The 24827-nt window shown below is 38.9% G+C and overlaps 1 protein-coding gene across 1 annotated transcript in view; it reads left to right on the top strand.

Annotated features, from left to right (window-relative positions):
- Window positions 1-22288, top strand: part of ZDHHC13 (zDHHC palmitoyltransferase 13) — a 39463-nt gene extending 17175 nt beyond the window's left edge. Inside the window, exons 8-17 of the mRNA XM_078383161.1 lie at window positions 2098-2223; window positions 8596-8729; window positions 9786-9886; window positions 13516-13640; window positions 16563-16625; window positions 17609-17702; window positions 18277-18360; window positions 19104-19261; window positions 20932-21029; window positions 21672-22288. Of these exons, the coding sequence (XP_078239287.1) occupies window positions 2098-2223; window positions 8596-8729; window positions 9786-9886; window positions 13516-13640; window positions 16563-16625; window positions 17609-17702; window positions 18277-18360; window positions 19104-19261; window positions 20932-21029; window positions 21672-21810 (1122 nt within the window). The 3' untranslated portion in view covers window positions 21811-22288. The remainder of the gene's footprint in view (window positions 1-2097; window positions 2224-8595; window positions 8730-9785; window positions 9887-13515; window positions 13641-16562; window positions 16626-17608; window positions 17703-18276; window positions 18361-19103; window positions 19262-20931; window positions 21030-21671) is intronic.
- Window positions 22289-24827: the final 2539 nt, after the last annotated feature.

Raw genomic sequence — 24827 nt, 5'->3', positions numbered from 1 at the left:
CATTAAATATTTAAAGCTAAGAACAAAGTATAAAGAGTCATCTTACATTACCCTGTTTCCCCGAAAATAAGACCTAACCTGAAAATAAGTTCTAGTATGAGTTTTCAGGATGCTGGTAATATAAGCTCTACCCCAAAAATAAGCCCGGGTTAAGTGAAACCCCGCCCTCCACCACTGTGCTACATTGTGCAGCAACCAGAAGAAGATGACATGACTGTAAAATAAATCATCCCCTGAAAATAAGCCCTAATGCATTTTTGAGCAAAAATTAATATAAGACACTGTCTTATTTTCAGGAAAACATGGTGTTAAAAGGCAATATTAAAGATGAGAACAATAAATACAAATATATTAAAAATGCCACTCTGAGAAATGAAAAACACAAAAATGGAAAACAGAAGTGGCACCAAAAACCTTGTCAAAGCAATCCATCTAAAAAAAATCACCAACAGGTAGCTTGTTGCTGAGGCAGACCTGGGCAAAGTGTGGCCCGGAGGCCACATATGGCCCGAGAGCCGCTCCTGTCTGGCCCGCCCGTCACTGCTGAATGAGTCGGAGCTCCGGCTCCGGTCACCCAGCACAGCAGTAAGCAAAAGTCGTGAGATCTGACGTTGGGATCTCACGAGTTTTGACTGTTACTCTTGAGCTGCAGGCTGTGGAGCCTGCAGCTCAAGAGGCCGGAAGCGATCCTTGCGCAGGTGATGTGATAACGCATCACGTCGCCTGCGCGGGATAGAAGACAGTTGGAGAGGAAGGCCGCGGGGGGACAGAGGACAGGTGAGTTAGCTCAGTGTCAGGGTTTTTTTTCCTTCCCCCCCCCCCCCCGCGGTGAATTGCAACGCTCACATTGTTAACTCCCTAAAAAGTTTAGGGAGTTAAATATGTCAGCCTTGTAATTCGTTCACCGCAGGGCCTCACCCAATGGGGGCCTATTACTACCCACCACCACCCCGCACACAGTTCAGATTTTTCATGTGGCCCCCTATAGATATTACCCATCCCTGTACTCAGGGAAGGCTTGCATGAAGAGAAAGGTTTTTGCCTGCTTGCGGAAGGACAGCAAAGACAGGACCGGTCTGTCCTCCTGTGGGTGGGAGTTCCAGAGTCTGGGAACAGAGAAGGCCTCCGTCCTGTGTCTCCATCAGACACACCTATGAAAGTAGCAGACCAAAACAAAGACCTCACTTGATGTTAACACTTGAGCAGGAGATAGCTTGGACCCAGGCCATTTAGGGCTTTATAGGTTAAAACCAGCACGTTGAATTGTGCCCAGAAACTAATCAGCAGCCAGTGGAGCTGCTGTAACAGAGGGGCTGTGTAATCCCTGCAACGAGCTTCATTCATCTGAATGGCCTTTTCTCTTTGAAAAAAAAATGCAAAGTTGTAGAAATGTGGGTTTCATTATGGGAAGTATTTTCTGTACTGAATAGTGATTATCTTTTGTTGTGGGGGAGGGAAGCTGTTATTAGAATAGATGGATTACTTTGTATTTGCAGAGGTGACCTTTGTATGTCATCCTTAAATGAATGCCTGAGTTTGTGATTTAAAATGGGATAGCTGGATGATTGTAGGATTATGACATCAATAATTTAATGAAGTGCAACATCTTACACCTTCAACCTAAATACATGTGCTTATTAAAAGAGCACATGAAAAAGCCTGGGCTTTTACTGTTCCTGTTGTATGTTATATTGCAGATACAGTACATCAAACATTCTCTTGTTTGAGACTCCAAGTACATCCCTTGAGGTTGTAATGCTACATCATTCTAACTTTGCTTGGAGATATGACTACATGGCTTACAGAGGGTGCAATTATTCAAATCAATTTATAATTAGTCGACCAGTTTGTCATAATTGGGTTCATTTGCGTACAGATAATATATCTGTTCATCTACTTCCTATCCCCAAGTTTGAAACATTACAAGCTTAACTTGCAACAAAAATCTAACATGTTTTGCAACATTTCGTTAGAATAGTCTCATCCTAAGTACATGACTACATAACTACTGTTTTTTCTTAATGTGTCTTGGTATTGAAGTCATTTGTTTGTTTGTTTGTTTGTTTATTTATTTATTTATTTATTTATTTATTTAAGGGAGAAAGACCACTTGATCTTGCACATCAAACTAAAAATCGTGTCATTATTCACTTGCTTTCTGAAGAAGAAAAAGTGAGGGACAGAAAAACATCAAGGTTTATGAAGATTCTTGAAAAAAATGAGGTACCCTACACTCAAACAAATCTTGGCACACAACATTGTCCTTGTTTTGAAACTATATTTGAGTTAGAAAACAGAGTGCAGAAACATAACTTTGAAGAAAGCAAGGGAAAAGGTTAGATAGTAGAGAAAATGTTACATACTTGTTGTTAGTAAGGAAAAAAATGGGACAGCCAGCAGATTACAGAGGTGAAGTGTTCATTAGGTTCAGGTCCTGTGATGGTGTGAGTACCTTTGTTGTTTTATGCAATGAAGATGTTTCCAACATATGGCAACTCTATGATATAGTGATTTTGGAAAAGTCCTATAATTAATTCAAGGCCATAGCTTCCTTCATTGAATCAATCTAATGCTATGCCTGCCTTTTTTCCCTGTGGTCTTCAGCTTTTCCCAACATTGTTGTCTTTTCCAGTGAGTCTTATCTTCTCATTATATTCCTAAAACATAGCACTCAGCTTAGTTCTTTTTCCTTCTCTAGAGAGTTCAGGATTGATTTGAAGTAACACCCACTTATTTGTCTTTCTGGCAGACTGTGATGTCTGTAAAATTCTCCAACACCCAGCACTTTTCAAATGAACCAATATTTTCACGTCAGCTTTCTTCATTGTCTACCTTTCACATCCATGCATATTAATTAGAAATACTATGTTGTGGCTTATCTTGATCTTGTTCTCCAGTGACACATTTTTACTCTGAAAGATCTTTCCTGGTATATTCATAGCTGCCGTTTCAATCTGTCTCTGATTTATTCACTGTCTTCATTTGGATTGATGATTCAGCAAGATACAATCTTTAAGTATTTCAGTTTCTTCATTGTCACTATCGAAGTTGTTTAACTCTTGTGTAGTTATGATTTTTGTCTTAATGTTCAATTGTGATCTTGCTTTTACATGCCTTCTGCCTTCTTCAGCAGCTGTTACAAGTCACTGCTGCCTTCTACCATTAATATGGTGTTGTCTGGTTATCTTAAATTATTTATGTTTCTTCCATCAGTTTTCACTCCTCCTTCATTTGAGTCTAACTCTGTTTTTCATGCAGTATGTTACATCTATAGTTGAATAGATAAGGTGATAAAACGTAGCCTTGTTTGATACCTTTGGCAATGGAAACTATGTATTCTATTCCACCATATTATGTAGACTCTTATCCAGAATATAGGTTGGTCTAAAGTCACCAATTAGGCACAGTTGACTTTATTGTAATTTTTTATATTAACAGTTCATGATCTGTTTCACAGCCAAGTCCTGTGAAACAGGATCTTCTTTTGCCAAAGAATGTAAGGAGAATATAGCTTTTCTATCTTCAAAAGCCAATTATAGAGTCTGTAGCCAGTAGTATTAATAGAAGTGAACAATTATTTTATTGTATTCTACTTGCCACAATTTTTCTTAAACAGGCTTACAAAACAGTTTAAAAACAATAGAAAATTAAAATAGCCCCTTTCTCAAGTCCCTATGAAACAAGTCTCTTGACAGTGACGGGGACCATCAGAAAGGCCTCTGAAGTAGATCTGAAAGCCCAAGGGGCCTTGTATGGAAGAATACATTATTTCAGATGGCCTGGACGCAAGTGATATAGGCCCATATCGATCATTACTAGCACTTTGAATTGTGCATTTAAACAGACCAGTAACTAATGAAGCTGTTGTAGGAAGATTTACGTGTTCCCTGCAGCTCACCCATGTCAGCAGTCTGGCTGCACTGTTTTGGACCACCTGAAGTTTCTGAACACACTTCAAAGGGAGCCTCATATAGAGCACACTATAATAATCCAATTGGGTTGTAACTAAGACTTGTACCACAGTAGTCAAGTCAGACACCTCTGGGAATGAATACAACCAGCACACCAGCTTTAATTGTGCAGCTCTACTTCTGGCAACCGGAATGCATCCAGGTGTAGGCATGGCACTTCTGTATTTCTTGGACTTCAGTCTGCAGAATTCTGGAGGCTTAGCCAAAAAATTAAACAGAGGTGGTAAATGAAGGCTCTGACAATTATCTCTATGTGTAGAAGAAAGAGGAAGTGGGTAGGAGAGACAAAACTTTGATGGAGCTGCAAGCTATTAGGGGACTGGTAGTTTATTGAGAGACATCTTGTACTGACATTAATGAGTAAAGAGACTACTGGTCTCTTTATCTCTTGCAGCTTCCATGGAGCTTAGCCCCTCCCAACCACTTCCTCTTCCTCCCATGGAGATAATGGCAGCCAGAGCCTTCATTCTCCAGCTGTGTTGAACTGAACACTCCTGTGATGGCCTTAATTTCCTAGCTAAAGGTCCCAGAATTCTGGCAGAGGGAATTCCTGCTGAATTCTGAGGGTTGAAGTTCAAGAAATAACGAAGTCTTATATCTAGCCAGGAGCACACCCAAGTGCAAACCTTATTTTTCATAGGAAGTATAATCTTACTTAGCACAAGTTGAATCCCTATTCATGGATCTGACTTTTGACTGGCAAGCTGCACCTCTGCCCTGTCTGGATTAAGTATCAATTTGTTCATCATTATCTATTACTGACTCCAGAGCCTAGTTTATAAGTGAAACAGCTTTTTCATATTCAAATGGAAAGGAGAGAAAGATTTTAGTGTCATCAGCATGTTGGTGCCACCAAATTCCAGCATTTCAGACAGCTTTCCTCAGCAGTTTCATGTATATGTTAAATAGCATAGAAGACAAAAGAGAGCCATGAGGGACAGCACAGACCAACAAATAAGAGTCTCCCAGCACCGTTTTTTGAAGTCAGCCTTCCAGGAAAGACTGGGGCCACTATAAGGCAGTGCCACCAAGTTCCATCCCAGAGAGACATCCCAAAATGATAGCATGGCACGTGGTATCAAAAAGCACCAGGAACTAACAGGGGCACAGTTCCCATGTCCAGCTCCTGACCTAGATCATCAACTATGTTGATCAAAACTTTCCATCACATACTCAGGCCTCAAGTCAGATTAAAATGGATAATCTGTTTTATCCAGGAGTATCTGGAGCTAACAGGCCACCATTTGCTTAAGCATCTTGCCCAAGAACAGAATATTGGAGACTGGCCATTAATTGCTCAGCACAATGGGGTTCAAGGAGGGCTTTTTCAACAATAGTCTTACAACTGCATCTTTTAGGCCAGTGGTCCCCAACCTTGGGCCTCCAGATGTTCTTGGACTTCAACTCCCAGAAATCCTGGCCAGCAGAGGTGGTAGTGAAGGCTTCTGGGAATTGCAGTCAAAGAACATCTGGAGGCCCAAGGTTGGGGACCATTGTTTTAGGCAATAAATTTAGCCATGGGGCCAGACTGTCCACTCACAATGGCAGTTTCCTATCGTGCAGTTCTCCGCAATGGATTAGCCACTCTCTGACCTAGCAGAGAGGCTTGTTATCTGGCCTCCTACCAGGACTGGGTAATCGATTGTGGACAATGGCAGTAGCGATAGGAAGGCACTGTGGAGCTGGTGGCAGCGGCGAAATTGTAAGTGGACAGTCCCTCGTTATTTCCACCCTTGTTATTTCCACCTGGGGGGGTATTCTTATACAAATACCCCCATCTCTAAACAGAAGTATTCACAACTGCTGTTAATCATTCAGCTAAAGCCGGGTAGGTGGGGCTCGTCAGCCATGGAAGGCAGCCCATCTAGGAGAAGGAAAACTCCGATTTCAAACCTCCAATGCCTTGTGGCTATATCCACTCATGGAAAAGACTTCAGGAGTTAACCTCGAGGCAAAATCCGGAGCTGGAGTCCCGGAGGCAGCATGTGTCGTTCTGCCAACTCCTGCGACATTGCTGGAACCAGTTGTATTGGCTCTTGCCTTTCCATTGGATCATTTCAGCAATGTGGAGAGGGGGGATCTGCTGCTTGGGTAACAGCCTATCCTCCACAGTACCTTACCCGGGCTTCATGTTCTGGAGAGGACACTCCTCGATTCAGAGCATGTTACCATAGTCTCTTGAGACCGAAGGATGCCTATGATGAGACTGAAGGATGCCTATGAAAGCACCTGTGGCTACGTTTATGAGCTAAGACAGGCAAGGATCCAAGATGGAAGTGCTGGCCTTCCCTTCTCCAAAGATCCTGTCTGCAGCCTCAGGCTGCAAATGTTGAAACATATCTGTTATTAATGGGCAAGCAGGAGCTTAATTTGCATCCACTTGATCTGTTGCAATTACAGCATCCAAGTCAAAATGCATTGCAAAGTGCTGTGCAAATTGTTCATAACAGTCGAGTCATCTACATTTTCCTCCTGTGGTGTAATAAGTGCTCAGCCACTCAAAGCATCTCTGCTGGGCAACTCTTAGCAGATGCAATGTGGACACAGAAAAATTATTTCTTTGCCATCAACTCAATAAGGAATAGGCCTTGCAATGAGCTCTAGCTCATGTCCAGTAAGATTTTCTCCATGTTTTCTGTCATCGTCACTCTAAATTCCATCTCATTAATTTCATCAGCACCAGCTCTCTAGTTTGACTCTAGTTTATACAAGGGGAAACTTAGGAGTAATTGTGTCTACTGCTCTTGCAGTTTCCCCATTCCAGAGATCAGCCAGGATTTTGACAGAACTGCTGGCCAAAACAACAGGAAATTTCCCAAAAACCATTCATAAGCCTCCTGCGGTGCACCATCTTGGTCAGCCCCCCAGCTTGAGGTTGCAAGTTGCAGTGACTAAACCCCACCAGGTAATGACAATGGAACTACAGAGAGTTTTTCCACACACAGATCACTATTATACCTTCCCGGTATAGAAAATCAGAGCGTTTCCTGCAGTGTGAGTGGGATCTGATACTATTTTGGACAGACCTTGCTCCTGACAAAATAGCCTCAGTATGGATAGTGAAGTCCTCCGGCATCAGAAATTGAAAGGACTCCAGTATTATGCCACCAAGGCTAACTAGGCTGGCTCAGGAAGACTGAGCAGTGGGATGGGCTGTACACCAGTAGTATCCCTAATCTGCCACAGGTGCTCACATTCAATATATACACTTAAGCCTCACAGACAGCAGGATAGAGCACCTGGTAAGAGGAATGGAGTCACTACAACAACTCTGTCTCCCCACGTCCCTGGTCTTCCCTATTAGTATACCAATAACTCAGGTGAGCAGAACTGGCTGAGATTAACCTCACAAGCATCATCCAGCCATATTTTTGCAATATAAGATTGTTCTGATCTGGTCTTGAGTGACTGTTAGTTTTTCCCTCATCAACCTAGTATTTAATAGCAGTTTTTGCCCGGGGGCCATGCTGCCAAGATTGTCCAAACTGTTTGAAATGGGGGACATGTTGGTTTTGCACCCTTTCCCCCCCTCTCACAGTGGTTTTAATGGCAACTCCCTGGTTCACTTCAGGTTCTATCTGGTACACATTTTCCATCACAGCAGGACCTGATAGCAGCCATTCTGTCAAGCTGCAGCAGATGCAGATGGGAAGTAGGGCCATTCCATTAGTTGTTCTGAAAGATTACTTTCTTTTGGCTCCTCCCTGAACAGCTTCCATTTTGTCTGGCCTTCATAAAACCTACAGTTTAAACTTTGGTGCCTGTATGTGCTTATTTTCCCTTCCTCTCCTCATCCCGGTTTCATCTTGTTTCTTAGACTGTAAACCTACAGGAAGAGACTATCTCATTTCTTGTCTGTATGTAAGCTGCCCGGGGGTGTGTCTGTCTTGTGCTGAAGAGTGAAGTTAAAAACTTAAAATAAATAAATATATCTAACAAAGTCCTCCATGTTACATTTGAGAGTTAACAAGAGCCCCTTGAGAGTTTTAACCTGGTAATGAAAGGTAGAAAAATCAAGAGATGACTGAGGGAGATGACAAAATTTCACATACTTATTTTTAAAAAATCTTTCAAATGTTTGCCTACAAGGGGGTGTGTGTTTGTGTGTGTGTGTGAATGTGCTTGTCATTTAAAAATAAAGAAATGTGACATAAATCCAACTGGTAGTCCCAACTAGACTGTACACATTGAATCAGTTGCTGAATGATGCATCAACATTTATGTAGTAGATCCCATTTATTCAGTGGGTCTACTGGCCCATGGGGACTACTAATCATTGTGTGTGTGTGTGTGTGTGTGTGTGTGTGTGTGTGTGTGTGTGTTTGTTTGTTTGTTTGTTTGTTTGTTTGTTCTGTTGCTGTTGCTAATCTGGTTATGGAAGGAGAGCAACAGTAACTTCCAGGTAGTGCAATAAAAAATCTTAACACAACAGTGAAGTAATTCAGATCAGAAGAAACATTCCAGCTGAGGTGATGGTTTTGCTTTCAGGCTAGTACACAAGACTGATTCAGGAGAAGAGCTTGGAAAAGTTATCTTTTTACATCAGCATGGCTGTGTCAGGTTTTTCATTTTGTTCCCCCATACCATGTTGTAATGAAGCACATTTTCTTTTCTTTTGTTGTAGTTCTTGCTTTTGCTTATCTCATCCTTGATCTTGATATGGGCAATAGGATGTGTAGCAGACCTAAATTCTGATTCTTGGCTGTTGAAAGGAAGCTTGCTAGTCTTCATATTTGTTGCTCTCTCTTTCTTTGCAAGGTAGGTATGTGTAGCATTCTTGTTTTGTTTTGTAGTCTTTGTTGCTGGAAGCTCAAGAAGTTAAAATGTTTTAGATTTTGAGTGAAAATGTATGATCAAAACATAACCCGGTTTAGATACATACCAGAACTGTGGTTTAAACTTGCTTCAGGTAATCACCAGTGAGTTGTAGTGAGCCTTGATATTGTGTACTATTTCTAATTCTCCTTCACATGCAAGATTTAGGCTTCATTAGAAAAATGTGTTTCTTAGACTGGAGATATTCCACTGCATACTGTGAAGAACAAAAATAAAGAAAATGATTTGCTTCACATATTATTTCATTATCTTACTTACAACTTAGAAACTCTTGAAAACTCCAAATATGGCATTTGTGTGGCACTCAATGTAATTCAGGGTGTACATGCAATAGAAAGGGGCACTGGTTGTGACATTCCAAAGTATGTCTGCAAAATAATATAGGTATAGGTTATGGCTATACTTATGACAATTTATATTCCATTCATTTTTCCATGTTTTCCATGTAGAGCAATAGTAATTAATCTACTGTGCTAAGTAGCACCTAATGTTTAGGGCCTAAAAACATCTCTGTAGACTTGAACTGTGCAGTTTAAGTCTTTTGGGTTTCTGTAGTAGTTTATAATGCCTGGCTGGAAAATAACAGAAAAACAATTTCCACAAGATAAGCCTTGATCTTGTATGCAAGAAGAGGGTGACAACCTCTACTTTTATTGAAAAATAATCCACAGTTCCTTATTTCATATTACAAACGAGTAAAGAATTGTGGCTTGTTCCAACTAGTTGGTAAAACACCAGAATTAAACATTATGATACCACCGATTATTTAAGGGCCAAAAGTATATTACGATAAAGCATCCAGAACCCGGCCAAACAGCCTGAAAAACCTACATTGGATCCCAGCCATGAAAGCCTTCAAGAATACAATCCTACATTAACTTTAAAAATTGATACATGTAATATTTTAAGATGATGTTGTTTTAAATGTTTGTGGATAAGATTCCAATTTTTAAAACTTTTTTTTAATTTCTTTTTCAGGTTATTTGTAGGATTTAATAAACTACAATATTTCCCGATAGCATTTATGCTTAGTTCCATCTTCTGGATATCATGGACCTTTTTCATTTATTTCCTTCCTAATATCCTTTTATCTCTGGCAATAACAGAATAAACAGAGTATTATTGAAGATACAGATCCACCCGATTTCCTCAGAAGGCTTATGTACATGTTGATTCTTGGTTCTTAGAAGGAAACTTAGAAATATCTGGACATAAAATTTTGTAGCAAGCTGTTTTGGGACTTTAATATCATATGTATGCTGAATTAGCAACATAAGATACAATTTGATCTTATTGGGAACTTGGGAAGATAGGGCTTGTCTGACAAAGAAAGGTCACATTTGAAGTGACAGTGTATCTACAGATCTAATGTTAATTTATATTAGCATCAGGCAGATTTCAGTTTAGAAGGATCTATTTTATTTTTTACCATATTCCCAAAATCCACCAACTGGATCCTGGTGGAAAAGATACACACTTAGAACTTAAGTATTACAAGCCCAGGAATTTGTACTCACACTGGACAAAAGGTGTCTTTAATGCAAAAGTACACTCCTAGTAACCTTGTTAGAATTTCAGTGGCATAATTTGACAGGACAATTGTTTTACTGCAGAAATTCCTGCTGATCTTCCAGAGACCACATACTGTAGATGTATCATTATCCAGATCACCATCATCATCTTGGAACTGCAGAGTTGGAAGGGATTCTATGGCTCATTGAATCCACCCCCTGTCAAGAAAGTACAGTGGGGAATCAAAGTCCAAACCTCTGGCTCTGCAGCCAGATAGCAAAACCGCTGAGCTATCAAGGTCTGTCTTGTCTTCATTTCTATTTGAAACACAATAATCTCAGGTCCTAGAACACAGCCTGACATTGTGCACCTCTTCTCTCCCTCACAAAACTGATTTCCCATAATTATCAGGGTTGTTTGCCTCTTAATGATTTGTTAGACAGTCATAGCAAGGTAAAGCAGACACTTCTGTCTCGTTCACAGCATATGCTTTTTAAACTGCAGTATTGGGGGATATACTCATCATCTTGTTCAGAGCACTTACAGGTTATAGGGAAGATATTTATTTATTTTACAAGATTTTTTTAGCCACGCCATTACCAGTAAAGATTTACAGTTAATTGTGGTGCATACTACAGTGAATGAGAAGATGTATATCCACATGTATATTAGTATTCTGTTCAAGAAAAATGCCTACATTTCAACATACAACCAAAATTCTAATTTATAAACCTAGTTTTTTTCCAAGAGGACATACTCTTAGCCCTTTAAATGTATCCTCCTAAGGTACTGTCTCTCATGGCTTTGGTATTTGGCACAGAAATAAATGACTCAGTTGTGTGAACAGCATCAATTTGACATGCGTGTATTGAATTTACGGCCTTCTGTTGCCTTCTTTCTATACACTGGGTTTATGAGAATGTTAAACAAAATTTTAAATTGATAAGAGTACAGAGAGATTTGTGTGTAAAAGAATAATTAGTGTATTAAGCCTGCAGTAATCTGTTCTAGTATGAAATGGTATCTCTCTTAATTACTTCATCTCTGAAGTTGCATTTTCTCTTTTTATGCTTTCTAATGAGATCTCATTAATACAATTATATGGATTAATTCCTGCGAATGGTTTGGGCATATGCCAGCTAAGGACTTGTATAAATTTGCTTCGCTGCTGAGAATACTTAGTGCTGCTGCTACTGCTATACTGTGACTGAAGTCTTTATTTTGTAGTAGTATTGCTAATGATGTTGTAGCTCTGTATATTGAGCAGTACTAAATCATATATCATGGCATATTTTCTTCATCATTTGAAAATGTTAATGTAGTTTCTTCTTGCTATATACAAGAACAAAAAATTCTGAATGGAAATAAGTTATGTGCTTAGTTTTTAGGTATATAGTTCTTTTTTATTTATTACGTGGATGTTTAAGACAAATGGATAAATGAACTCAATTCTTGTCATTTGATGGCTGAAATCCTGTTCTATAAGCTACACCTCATAAGGCTGATGACATAATCAGCCTCAGTGATTTTTCTGGAAACAAAATTCTAATCCTTCCCGCCCCAGGTCCCAAAGCTCTTGTGGAATCCATTTTGCTGTTGTGAAACCATTGGGGGGGCCATAGGAAAGGGTGGGGACGTCTTTATTTACCAAAATTGCTTCTGCCAGTAAAGTCATCCTAGTGGTGGCAATTTTTAGTAATTGGAAATTCCTCATAGCCCCAATGGCTTCCTGGTGATGAAAGGGATTCCAAAAGGAACCTCAAGACCTTTCAGGGAATCAGAAATGTTTCATTTCTCAAAAATTACTGTAGCTAACAACATCAGCACCCTTATATGCCCTAACTTACAGAACTGTATTGCAGCTGATACATAAGATGTAATTTCAGATCTAACTTATTTATTTATTTAATTTAATTTAATTTAATTTAATTTATATGCCGCCCACACTACCCAAAGGTCTCTGGGCGGCTTACAAAATTTAAAATGCAATAAAAATTCAAAACAATTAAAATACAATTAAAATATATATAAAAATTGCCATCTGACCCACAGCTAATATTATTTCAATTAAAAGCCTTCTGGAACAGGAAGGTTTTGACCTGACGCCGACAAGCCGTCCCTCTTATCTCCTTAGGGGATGGCTCTTTCAAAAGGGCCCCCTGGCTAGATCTTAACTGCCAGGTAGGCTCATATGGAAGGAGGCGGTCCTTCAGGTATCCAAGGCCCCAACTTCCATGAACAAAAAGTCTTCTGCTCAAAGTTTCTGTTACAATTCCTCTATCTAAGTTGATATTCCTGCATATCCCTAGAAATATAAAAAAAGAGATGAGCAAATATTATCCGAGATTGATCTAGTTCACTTTTTTGTTTCAATTGAAAATATCAAAAGTCATAAATCCAAATTAACTTGCACCAGTTGGTTCAGAGGCCATTTCATCAAACAATAAAGAAGTCATGTGACTAACTGAGACTGAGTAGATTCAGTGAGTAAGTCGCAAATTTACTGAGTTATCAGTTCCCTTGTATCATCAGTCAGGTCATCCAAAACTATACCAGCTTCTATGTCATTAATAGAATAAACAGAAAGGAAGCCTATGCTAGATAAATTGTCACACATAGTATATTTGGGTACAGGAGCCTTGTGGCGCAGTGGTTAAATCGCTGTACTGCAGCTAAAACTGTGCTCACGACCTGGGGTTCAAATCCCAGGTAGCCGGTTCAGGGTTGACTCAGCCTTCTATCCTTCCGAGGTCGGTAAAATGAGTACCCAGCTCGCTGGGGGGGGGGCAATGTGTAGCCTCCATAATGAAATTGTGCTTGAAGCACTATGGGGCGGTATATAAGCAGCATGCTTTGCTTGCTTGCTTAATGAATTTGGTACATAGTAACATGTAATACTGGTTCTGGGTACATGGGAAGAAAAGAGGACTTCTGTCTTGTGATCTAGTGGGTGATGAGGAGGGTGAAAGTTGCTATTGTAGATTTTCTGGATTCAAAGTCCTGTACAGTTGTGTAATGTCTGTTGTGTAATGTCTGTTAAATGTGCCAATGGTAAAATGTGTATGTGTTAGGAATTCCTTCCTGTTTTTAATTTGCAGTAGCTTTATTGACATTTAACTTGGAAACATAGCTTGGGAAGGGCATGTTTATTCAAAATATATGAATAATGAAAATGTCTTCCTTAACTGGAGGTAACATCTTTCGGGTACACTTGCTCAGCTTCCCTTCTTTCTTAGTATAGTGGGTGTTCTCTATTATTTCTACAAAACTGTTAGAACAGATCCTGGATACATTAAAACTACAGAAGAAGAGACGAGAAAGGTATTTAGATTCATAAAGAATATTTGCCATTATTTTATTCTAGTCACGGATAATAAATTTCAGCAGTTAATGTGTTATAATTAAATTAAAATTAATTACAAATGATTCCCTCATCATTTGAACTAGAAGTTTTCCTCCCACCCTCCCTGCATTCAACAGGTTTGAAGGTGGCTTCTGTAAATAAACAACCATACATGAGTTAGTTCTTCCATGGTCTGAATAGGGGTTAGCTTCTTCTGTGGTCTCCATCTTCATCTTCATAATCAAGATTAATTTAAATTGTAGTGATATGAATAGAAAGGCAGTTAGAGAAAAGGGTGAATTGACTTGATTTTGGATGCTAATCAGAAGACTCAGACCTTGAAATGTTAGGTTTGAAAATCAATCTTTTAAAGTTAAAAGATGAAAATTATTTCGTTGTTATTAATATTCAAGATAGAAAAATGTTTAATTCATTTAATTAGCACCATTAATACATAAATTAAATAGTTTTGATGTGCCCTCTTGTATGTCACTCCATAATTCACAAAGGGAAAAGCATTTATACATTCCTTTGAAAATTAGATTTATGTTAATAGCCCCAGCCTTAGTACAGTATTGTAGATGTATTTGGACTATAACATGTAAAAAGTTTAGTTAACATAGTCTACGGTATTTTTCAAGCTTTCATGGAGTTACAGTACAAGAACATAAGGAGCTCTAAAATTGTGAACAATTGCTGTATAAAGAGCCAATTGATCACTTCCAAGTACATTTCATTAACAGAAACCTCCTAGAAGCTTTGACTACAAAAAAGAAAAAAAAAACATTGACAGAAAGTATAGTCTTTTTTTGAGTCATTGCTTCTCTCTCCCATTTCCCTTCGCAAACAGCTATTAAAATCACACCAACCAATCCCTATCCCACCCTCAATGCCACCATTTCAACAGAATAGTCTTGGGGGTGGGGGAGAAGAGAACTGGCTTGAATAATGTGCACTGTATGAAAAATGTCATTTGAAACAAAACTAGAAGACAGCAGAATCTCTGAAATTTAGCTAGTGTGCAAAATGAAGCCTGGATGATTTGCATTTTCTCCCCCCTAAGTGTGTCTGTACTATCAACTGTTCCATATCAGCTTACAATAAATCCCACTGAGTTAAATGAGGTTTGTTCCTAGGTAAGTGGCTACAAAATTGCAGCGTACATTCCTGTTAAGCTTATGTTTTCAAATTACCCAACAGAATTTTTTTTTGCGTATCTAGAGTGTTCCTCCAGTCACCTTTCCCACCCCCATCCTCCTCCATCCTTCCTGTCAGCACAAGGTCATGAGGAAAGCTGATTGCCTGAGTATAAAAAGAGATAAAATGAACCACTTACTCAGAACCTCACCTCCTTCACATAACTCTTAACAAATAAGATATAAAAACAAGTAATTTTTTCATATTAAAACAAACGCAAGCAAAACAACTTGATTAAAATAATTTTAAACACTTCATAAAGAGAGAAGGGAGAGCCATGAAGGGTCTTGTTCCTGCTGCAGTTATGGATCAGTTCTGTCACTGGAATTGTCTACAATACAAGGCTTCTGTTACAGTTCAGTAAGAACCTGAATACGTACACTTCTGTTATAAGTTATTGGGGATGTATAACATTTGTTACGTTCTAATAAGTTGATTTATCAGTGAAACAAAGCTGCTAACAGGGCAACTGTGGTTTCTGCAGATTTGGAGAATACTCGGGTATGCAGAAAAATAATGCAATAATTAGATCTCTCCTTCCCACATCTTGATGACAACTGAGTGTGCCATTTGTTCTCCAGGGGGCATGGAATGGTAGGAGTGACAGAAAGAATGGAGGAAAAGAAAATAGGTTGGAGAATTTGATGCGGCTGAGCTGCTTTTCACCTGTATCCTTGTGGGGAAGCGATTCGTATTCTGTCATGTGTACCATGACCTGCATCTCTCAAATATAATCCCTCCTTTGAGTTCAATATACTATAAATCTTCACAGCTTTTAACTACTTTGAAGTGAAAAGAGTTCAGGAAGGGTAGGCGGAAAAAGAAATGGAATCTAGAGGAGAAGACTTTAGTTGGATCCTAATTAATGATACCTCCAGTGACTCATGCAGAGCCTTAAAATCTTGAAGTATTGTAGAAGGAGGATTTAAATGATACACTTCCTGCTTCAGCTGCTTGTGGGTGGAGGGGTAAATAGTCCCCCCGCCTGACCCACTTAGATTTAAGACAACAGGAGCATCTTTCCAGTGGTCTAACCTTAAATCTCAGATATCATCACTATACAGCTCTTGTAAGGAACATAACAAACTGCTTTATGTCAACCATGGCTTTTTTTGTAGCCCAGGATAGTCAACACAGACTGGCAGCAACTCTCCAGGAATTACAGCTTTCCCATGGGATCCTTGTTATTCCGTGGTAGTTTCCCATCCGGTAACTAACCAGGCCTAATCCAGTTTATGAATAAGAATTAGATTAGATTTGTGTGTTCGGAGTGTTGTGGTGAAACTTTTGTGCTAGACCTCTGGGGTTCAAGGTAAGGTAGTCACTCTTGTAGCTTCAGAATTCAGAGATATGTTTACTGTACCGGTGAGAAGCATTTCCCTATCATCAAACTAGGCATCATACACCATTGAGTTACGTATACTGTACTTGCTAACAAAAGAATGCTTAATAATATGTTTCAGGTGATGCCTACCCTAATTCATTGAGGCCACTTTGCACCTAGTCTCTTATCTTCTGCATGAGCCCGTTATATCTTAAAATGGAAGAAAGTCCCAGTTCCATTTTCCCAATATTGCATTACAGAAAGATACAAAGCTGAGCAAAAGATTTCATAATCACAATGCTAAGAATTCATAACCATAAAAAAATACGTTTTTGAAATGTTGAGGCATGAAAATGATTGTAAAACATCTGCCTTTCAGAATATCATTAATCTTGCAGAATCTGGCTCCTTGGATTTCAGAACATTCTGCACATCGTGTCTTGTAAGTCCATGTTTCTTACCTGGTTGATTTTATTTACACCGAGTCTTCTATATACCAAACGGTGCACACAGAATTCTCTTTCATATGATTGTTCACTTGTTTGTATGTTCATGGGTCTGCACAGGTAGGAGTACTCTAGAAGAGAAGTAGAGATGTTTTCCCCCCAATTCTTTGGCTGGCACCTAAGTGCATAAATTGGATGCAGAGGGGAAGGGAAGCCAGGAATTTGTGTCTGAACATTTCAGCAACATCTTTCAAAGGGTGTCTATGAGATGAGAGGGGTGGGTAAAACAGGCACCACCTGAACTCAGCTTCTGCTGGCAAACAGTCATATGCTGTTACTGTGACTTTTTATGCTTCTTTACTGCCCTGAGCTTGAAAAACGGTTTGTGAGTATCTTTAATAAATAAAGCAGATTAGAATTCAAGAATGAAAGCAGCATTTTTAATTGCAAATAATAAACTGAAAAAGATATTCTCAAGCATTGAAGTACAGTTAGTTATTTTAAATAAAGCAGAGAGGTTTATTAAGGGGTACCATGTCTGTAGAACCATTTTAAATAATCATCTGGGCTTATATCCAGGGGGAAATAAGGCTGCTTACTTTTTCACATGGGTTCTTTTCAGCCTTGTCTCCTGGCCATAACTCTTTAACTCAGCTCCACCAAAACACTGACAATCCCTTGGAATAGTGCTATATGTGAGGTCAGTAAGAAGCCATCTTCCCTCCCATTCATATGTGGAAGTATTTTGCATATGCATCCAGGTGTTTCGGTTGGTTGGTTTGTTGGAGCCAAGCCATGATCTTGATCAACAAAATATGTAATTGTGGTTCCTGTTTGTGTTTTTATGTGGTTTATAAGTAAACAAATTATATAGCGTGTTCAGTTTATTATATGGACCTGGTATAGACATTAAGAAGGACATACTTGAATGTGTCCTTTAGAGCAAAGATTGATTATTTTCCCCTGTGTTCTTTACTAGGTGAAAAAACCTCTGAGGTCCATGCACTGCCATTCTTGCAATTCATGTGTAGCTCGGTATGATCAGCATTGCATTTGGATTGGACGTTGCGTAGGTGAGTTTATTTTAGGAAACTTAGGACTCGTTTGTCGGTGCCAGGAAACATTTCTGTAGACTTGAAAGGAGAGCTCTTAACAGATCATGCACAGAATATCTAGTAGTTGAGTGTTGGGTGAAGCAGTGTTGACAGGCTCCACAGGGGACGGCAGCTAGTTCAGCTCTGAATTGTAGAGTGTAGGAGTACAATAGTCTCAGATGGAGATTGCTCTGTTAGGTATTGTTTAAAGAGCTCACCTTGAAATATTTAAGAATAAATTGTGCTAATTCCTATTTCATTATGAATTCTAACTGCAGTATTTAGCTGCAGATCTGTACATACGCATTGAAACAAGCCTTAGTAAACTCAATAGGACTTCTTGAATGTAACAATGCATACTGTAGCACTGCAAACTTCTGTTTGTTAATGCTGCTGTCATTTGGATGAGGTCTAAAATGACTAAACTGTACTCAGCTTTTCATATATTTAAATTTTTGTGGAAAGCTTTTCATGCCATGGGGTGACATGTGGGGAAGCTATTGTTTTTTTTAACTGTGAAAGAAATGAATCCTTATCAACTTTTATAATTTAGGTGTTGGAAATCACTGTTATTTTGTGCTGTTTCTCTTCTTCCTGACAATGATGAATATTTGGGCTATATACGGAGCAATTCTGTGTATGTATCCTTACTTTCATTTCACTAGTTTGCTAAAAACTGCTCTATGTTCATCCCATTTACTGTACATGTAGCACTTACAGTAGTTCAAAATGCTGAGGTTAGAAAACTAGAGCCCTACCCTAGAATGTAAGAGGTTCTCGAGACTGAAGGTTGCCTATGATAACTGGAGAAACAGCCATGGGGACTTTCAGATGAGCTGTTTCTAATGCTGCTGGTTCAAAGGTACTGTCATTCTCTCCATAACAGATATTTTTTTCTGATAAGAAAAAAAGATAGAAAAGGCAATAAGAACTACAGTGGGTTATCAATTTAAGGTAATGATGGCAAGACCCTGTAAAATTCTGTGAACGTTGTAGAGCAATTCCACAATAGGCACTTGATCTGAAGATTTTCTGTATGTGTATTTCTGCTTGCAAACTGCAGACCTTTGCTCATACACATAGTTAGATATGAGACAGTGAAGTTAACGACTATCACTTTTTTTTAGCAGTATCTTAAAACAATACCTAGGGATACCTCTTTATTCTAGTTTCATAGAATTCTGCCACAAATTGATCTTTAATCCTTGTCACAGTGAGAAACCACAGACCATATTTAGATTAAGCTAGTATTCTTGATAATTAAATACGTGGACAGTATGGTCATAGGAGGCTTACATGATGGGTCTTCTGGATAGTTCACTGTCAGCTAGTTTCCAAGAAACCTATTATTAAATTAAAATTAAAAATTCATTCTCTTAGACTGGTCTGAACACTGCACAACAACGTATCATCAAGATGGAGCATGGACATCTTTCACACAGATTGTGTCTTGTTCTCCTTGGGTGTTGTATGTTTTTGCACTCACATCTTTCCATGCTTTATGGAGTGCGTTGCTGCTAATACTTCAGTTTTATCAGGTACTGTATGATTTTATTTAATATGTGTTCCTTAAAACCATTGTGTTTCATGTTATTTTCTTAGCACCCTATACTTACAATGTATGTAACTGAAACTGGTCCTTGGGTTCATGTCCTAACTACAGTTCAGATCCATTCATATCAATCAAGAGTGTTCCTGTAAATCAATAGACTTTAGAAGTGATGTGTGCTACTTTGAATTTGTAAGTGGGGGTTGTAATGCAGCAACGTGCAGTTCTCTGAGTAAGTGATACAGAAAGTCTCCTCTAGGGTACTGCATTCCTTTCCCCTTTCTTCTTTTTGTGCGTTTTTACACCCAACAGTCTACATTTTATGGTTGCTAAAAATGTTCTTTTCTTATTCCTGTATATTTGGGGTATCCCATTAAGGGTTTTTTGTTTATGCATTTGCAAACAAATGGTTTCGCCCATGGTGGCTAATGCCACATTATTGTGTGTAGACAACACTATGTTGGCTACAATCCACACTCATCCCTGAACTTTAGCAGGAAAAGGAATTCTGGTTCAGTGCTTTAGGTCATTTCGGATGTCAAAGTATAAGCTTTTGTTAATGAAAATCATTCCAAATTGCTTGCTACTTTTTTCTTTATTAAAAGAACAAGCAGCTTAGCTTAGCTACTGAAAACATGGAGTGTTTTTGCAATTCGGAAGTGAACAGTGACTTGATTTTGTTCAAAGGATAGCAGATTTTAGCACTCTCTCTTTTTTCCACTCATTGTTTATATAGCTAATCTGCTTCCGGGGGATATGAAGTGGGAAAATGAAAAATGTTTCTATTCTGCCATCGTAGCAAAACAAACTGTTTGTGCTGAGTTACAAGTTTTATTTTATTTCACACAATCAAAATCTCTTTTGGGTACTGAGATGTTCTCTTTTGAGACTGTCAGTGCTAGGTAGACAGAATAAAAATGATGTTATTCTAGTTGCATCATTTGCTTTATAAATAAGATTAATTGTTATTAAATTATATGATATTTCTAGCAGTATAGCTATAGAAAAAAATTTGGGAAAATTCTTTGGCAGCAGATTCTGGGGTTGGGGTGCTGCAATGTCATCCTCACAACTCACTTTGGTCTCTGCATTTATAGTGATAGTGCAACAGCAAAGGCGAAGAATCCTTAGGGGGAAAAGGAATAAAACTTGATCATGCACTTTATTTAGAAAAAAGTGCTTGGAAGAATTCAGCAAAATTAAAGAATAGTTTTCAGGAGTGGGGATGGGTGGGGTGTCACTGCCACAGCACCAAATCTCAGTGTCACTCTGGCAGCAAATTCCAGAGAGTGGATAGACGTAGTGTTGGCACATCTTACTCAATATATGACAAAGAAAGTCAGTTTCAGCAAACATTCTGACAGACTGATATTTTCCATTTCTATCATGAATTAGTTCCAAAGACAACTTCTGATAGACTACCATAAGACTTCTATCACAAATTGGAGACAGTGATTATTAATATCAGTATTAGTTGCTTGCTCTCTTTCAGTGTTTACACTTAGGTATGTATTTTTCTTATGGTTCAACAATAGTATATGAAAATATTTATTATGTTCTGGGTATCCCTGACACTTCAGGTGATGTCTCATTTGTTTAAGCAACTCATTTAATTGCTTTTTCATAAACATTTTGCTTTTTTAATTCCTTTTCTTCAAGATTGCATTTTTTGGATTGACCTCCCATGAAAAGATTACTCTCTGGAGACAAAGTAAACGCTCAAAGCATCCCATCTCACTGAGGAAAACTCCATATAAGTATGTAATATTTTGAGAGTGATCTCTGTTTTTACCAGCTCACGGAACTTCAGTAGTAGAATGTAACAAATATCTCTGCCTCTGCTGGTGCCAGTGCTGTATCCATTATTGTAAAAATAAACATAAAGCAAGATAAACTAACAATGCTGTTTTGAAATCTACTTTGACTGCAACAAGGATTCCATCATATTAGGATAATGGTGGTGGTGGTGGTGGGAGTTATAGCTGCATAGAATAAAAAATTTTATAAGTATTCAGAAGAATGCTATATCACGCACACTCTTCAGGATGTAGATTGGAAAAGTAAGAGGTAATGGCCTGAATTCTGTTGTGTAAATTATGCCAGCATAAGGGAAAAGATAACATGGCAGAAATTCAAGATTTCAATGAGACTGAGCACTTGTATGAAAATATTATATGTAAGAACCAACTTGTCCATATGAGGTCTGTACAGGTATTGCTTGATGTTGAATTATCCCAGGTAACTGTTGACTTGATTATGACAAGGTAATTCTGTCAGTGTTGTCTGTGTCTACAACACATTCCCAAGGGAGCCACCATAAACATTTCATATTCTTTATTTTACCACTCAATGAAGTAAAACCTCTCTTCTCTCACTGTATGTTTTCTTCTCTTTCCTAGTCATGGATGCCTCCAGAACCTAGCAGACTTCTTTCAGTGCAGATGCTTTGGGATGTTCAAGCCCAATGTAGTAGACTGGACTAAACAGTACACACAAAAATTCCATTCACTAATGGACCAAGATGTTCACCCTGTATAAAATAAACCTGTACCAGTTCTTGGGGTATGCTGGAAGCTTATAGAATTTTTTTTAATTTGGTATATTGTAAAGTATATGACAAATTATTATGTAATTTCCTCTGCTATTTTGGAAAGAAAAATGTTTACATGCACAAACTGCAGCAAACTGGATAATGCAGTGACTTCTGTGATTCATATGACATTTTTTAATAATTTTACTTGGAAGGAAATATAACTGTGAAATGTCATTTTTTTAAAAAATTGAATGATGTATTTTTAATAATGCAGTCTGGAAACCTTATGCATCATTTACCTGTCTGCCTATTGAAATTTGCACTTGATTAAATAAGATAATTATTTTGAAATGTCAAAGTTTTAGTATATGAAATCTGATTTGTAACTTTTAGCAAATGATATCTCTCTGCATGTAGATCTGTATATAAACACTATTTGTGTATATTTATACTTATATTATTAAATTAGAGTGTTACATATTATAGTATATTGTAATTGTTGGCTTTTCAAATGCTCTACAGGAATCTTATTTATAACTCAAAAGTAAAAACTGGCTGTTACCCTAAATACGCCACTGCTGAGTGGAATATTTCTCTCAGCTGTACTGATATGTTTAGAAACAGCTGGCAAAAGATAGTGCCATTTGCAAGATGCACATCAAACTGTAAAGACAGTTACAACAACCCTGCTGCCTTTCTTAGGATTGAAAAGGTAACTGTGTGCAGGTAAAGGTAAAGGTCCCCTTGACATTTAGTCCAGTCGTGTCTGACTCTAGGGCACGGTGCTTGTCCCTGTTTCCAAGTCATAGAGCCAGCGTTTGTCTGAAGACTGTTTCCGTGGTCACGTGGCCAACACGACTAGACATGGAACGCTGTTACCTTTCCACCGAGGTGGTACCTATTTATCAACTCGCATTTTTACATGCTTTCGAATGGCTAGGTTGGCAGGAGCTGGGACAAGCGACGGGAGCTCGCTCCGTTGCATGAATTCGATCTTATGATGGCTGGTCTTCCGACCCTGCAGCCCAGAGGCTTCTGCAGTTTAACCTGCAACGCCACCACGTCCCATCCAAAAGCAGGGATACTGGAGGAGAAATACCACACCTGCTCTTTCTAGATGCCATATCAAAATGACACTGGTTAAAAAAAAGTTTGCTACACAGAGGGACTCTCTCTCCACAGAGTCAAATGCTCCCTCAAGTACCGGTATGTACAACTGGTGCACCATGCTTTGGATTGTGGCAGGGCAGTAAAAATAAAGCAAGTTAAAAACTACCCCCAATGAAGACCCACTGGATTTTCCTGCCACTTCCTCAGTCACTGCCATAGGAACCAGCCTTTGATGCTGATGTGATAACTGGGGGGGTTCCTCCAGGAATGCGTATGAGGGGCAGGAGAGGTATTTCCAGTGGTTCTTCTGTCAGGAAAAAAGATATGTCAATAATTCTGAAGAGCCGCTGAAGAGTCAGAAGGAGGCGGCCCGGCTTGATCAGTGTTTGCTCCCCACACCACGTGCACAGAGACATTGACCCTACAGTACTTCCCTTTTTCTTTTTTTAATGTTAGAAAAATCATTCTCAAAAAAAGTCTGTTAAGAGGCAAAGAGGGAAAGAAAACAAAAGGAAAAGAAGGAGCAGCAGCAAAAGGATTAAACAGACTGATAGCCGCTCTGACAAAAAGGACAATGATAAGCAGGCCAACGAGCACACCCACAATGATAGGGATGACAATCAGAAGGTCAGAAGAGTTGCATTCTTCAGCTGTAGAAAGATTCAGAAAATTTTTTAAATGAGGGGGTAGAGGGGAAAGAGAGAGAGCGAGGGACAGCGTGTTAGTGAGCCAACCAAGCAATGGAGGATATATTATCAAAAGTCCAATGATGTATTTGCCAAGTTCTTCTTAATTTAACTGATATTTAGTGTCTTTAGACAAGCCATCCACTGAACATGGCTAGAAATCCTCCAAGAGGTCTCTGGGGAAGGAATTTCAGCCCTATTTGGGATTTCTCTGAACGTTTCGGAAAAGGGAAGAGAAGGAGACAGCCCAAGTGCATTTCCCAGCCTTTACTTTGGATCTGAAGTGAATTAAAAAGGAGAGACAGATTTTTGGAGACTGGTCTGATTTTTGGGGACTCTGTGCAACTGTAAGTCTAATGTATCCCAGTGGGCTTGTTTCTCATTGAGCTTCACACATAAACCAAGGGTTTAGTGCAATTGGAGGCTGTGGGCTGCACTTTGTCCACCTGTCAACTAGATTCTTGCTTTTGTTTTAAAAGATCCTCAGTTCAGTTTCTCAATAAATCAACACTTCTATGGGGGAAGGATCCTGTGGTAATCCCCTCAGGTCTTCACAAGGTTCTCGCTCTTGTTTCTTCACTGCCACCAGGTATTGCTGCTTCAATACCATTTAATCAAGGAGACAAGTGTGTTTTAAAAACTTATTTATTATCTCAGGGAAGTTCATATAGTATTATTAATCAATAAGTAAATCACGGGTTGCTAATCACTTGTATTTAAGTCAATTCCACTTTAACTTTAGAACTCTTATTAACTCTCAGTTCTATTCAGCATTCTTACAGGCCTCTAACTCACTCTAAGTTCACTTTTAAGTTTCACACTGTCTCACTCACAGAATCTCTCGCCTTACTCCATACACCAGCCTTTATATCCAGCCCACTCCTCCCTTGGCACCGCCTTCCATCCACTCATTGGCTCCTTCTCCACTGCTCAGCTGTGACGGACAGGTGAGGGCAGGGCTGTTAGCTACAGATCCACATATATTAAGAATAATGAGCCAGCACAAAAATCTTCTCTTTGTCATGAAGCTTGCCACGTAGTCTTGCGCTTGTCTCTGGCTTATAAACTTGTAGGGTTGTGGTGAAAATAAAATGTTCTAGGAAGGCACCATTTGTGTTCCCCTGAAACCTCTGGAGGATTGATAAAACCAAGTCATCCATAAACCCAAGTAATGTTGAGTTTTAGGACACATAAAAGGAAATACTTTATATAACTCATTGTTAAAA

The sequence above is a fragment of the Pogona vitticeps genome, chromosome 1, assembly GCF_051106095.1.
Source record: "Pogona vitticeps strain Pit_001003342236 chromosome 1, PviZW2.1, whole genome shotgun sequence".
Lineage (NCBI taxonomy): Eukaryota > Metazoa > Chordata > Lepidosauria > Squamata > Agamidae > Pogona > Pogona vitticeps.
Note: the sequence above shows the minus strand (reverse complement) of the source record. Positions and strands in the feature narration are given on the sequence as shown.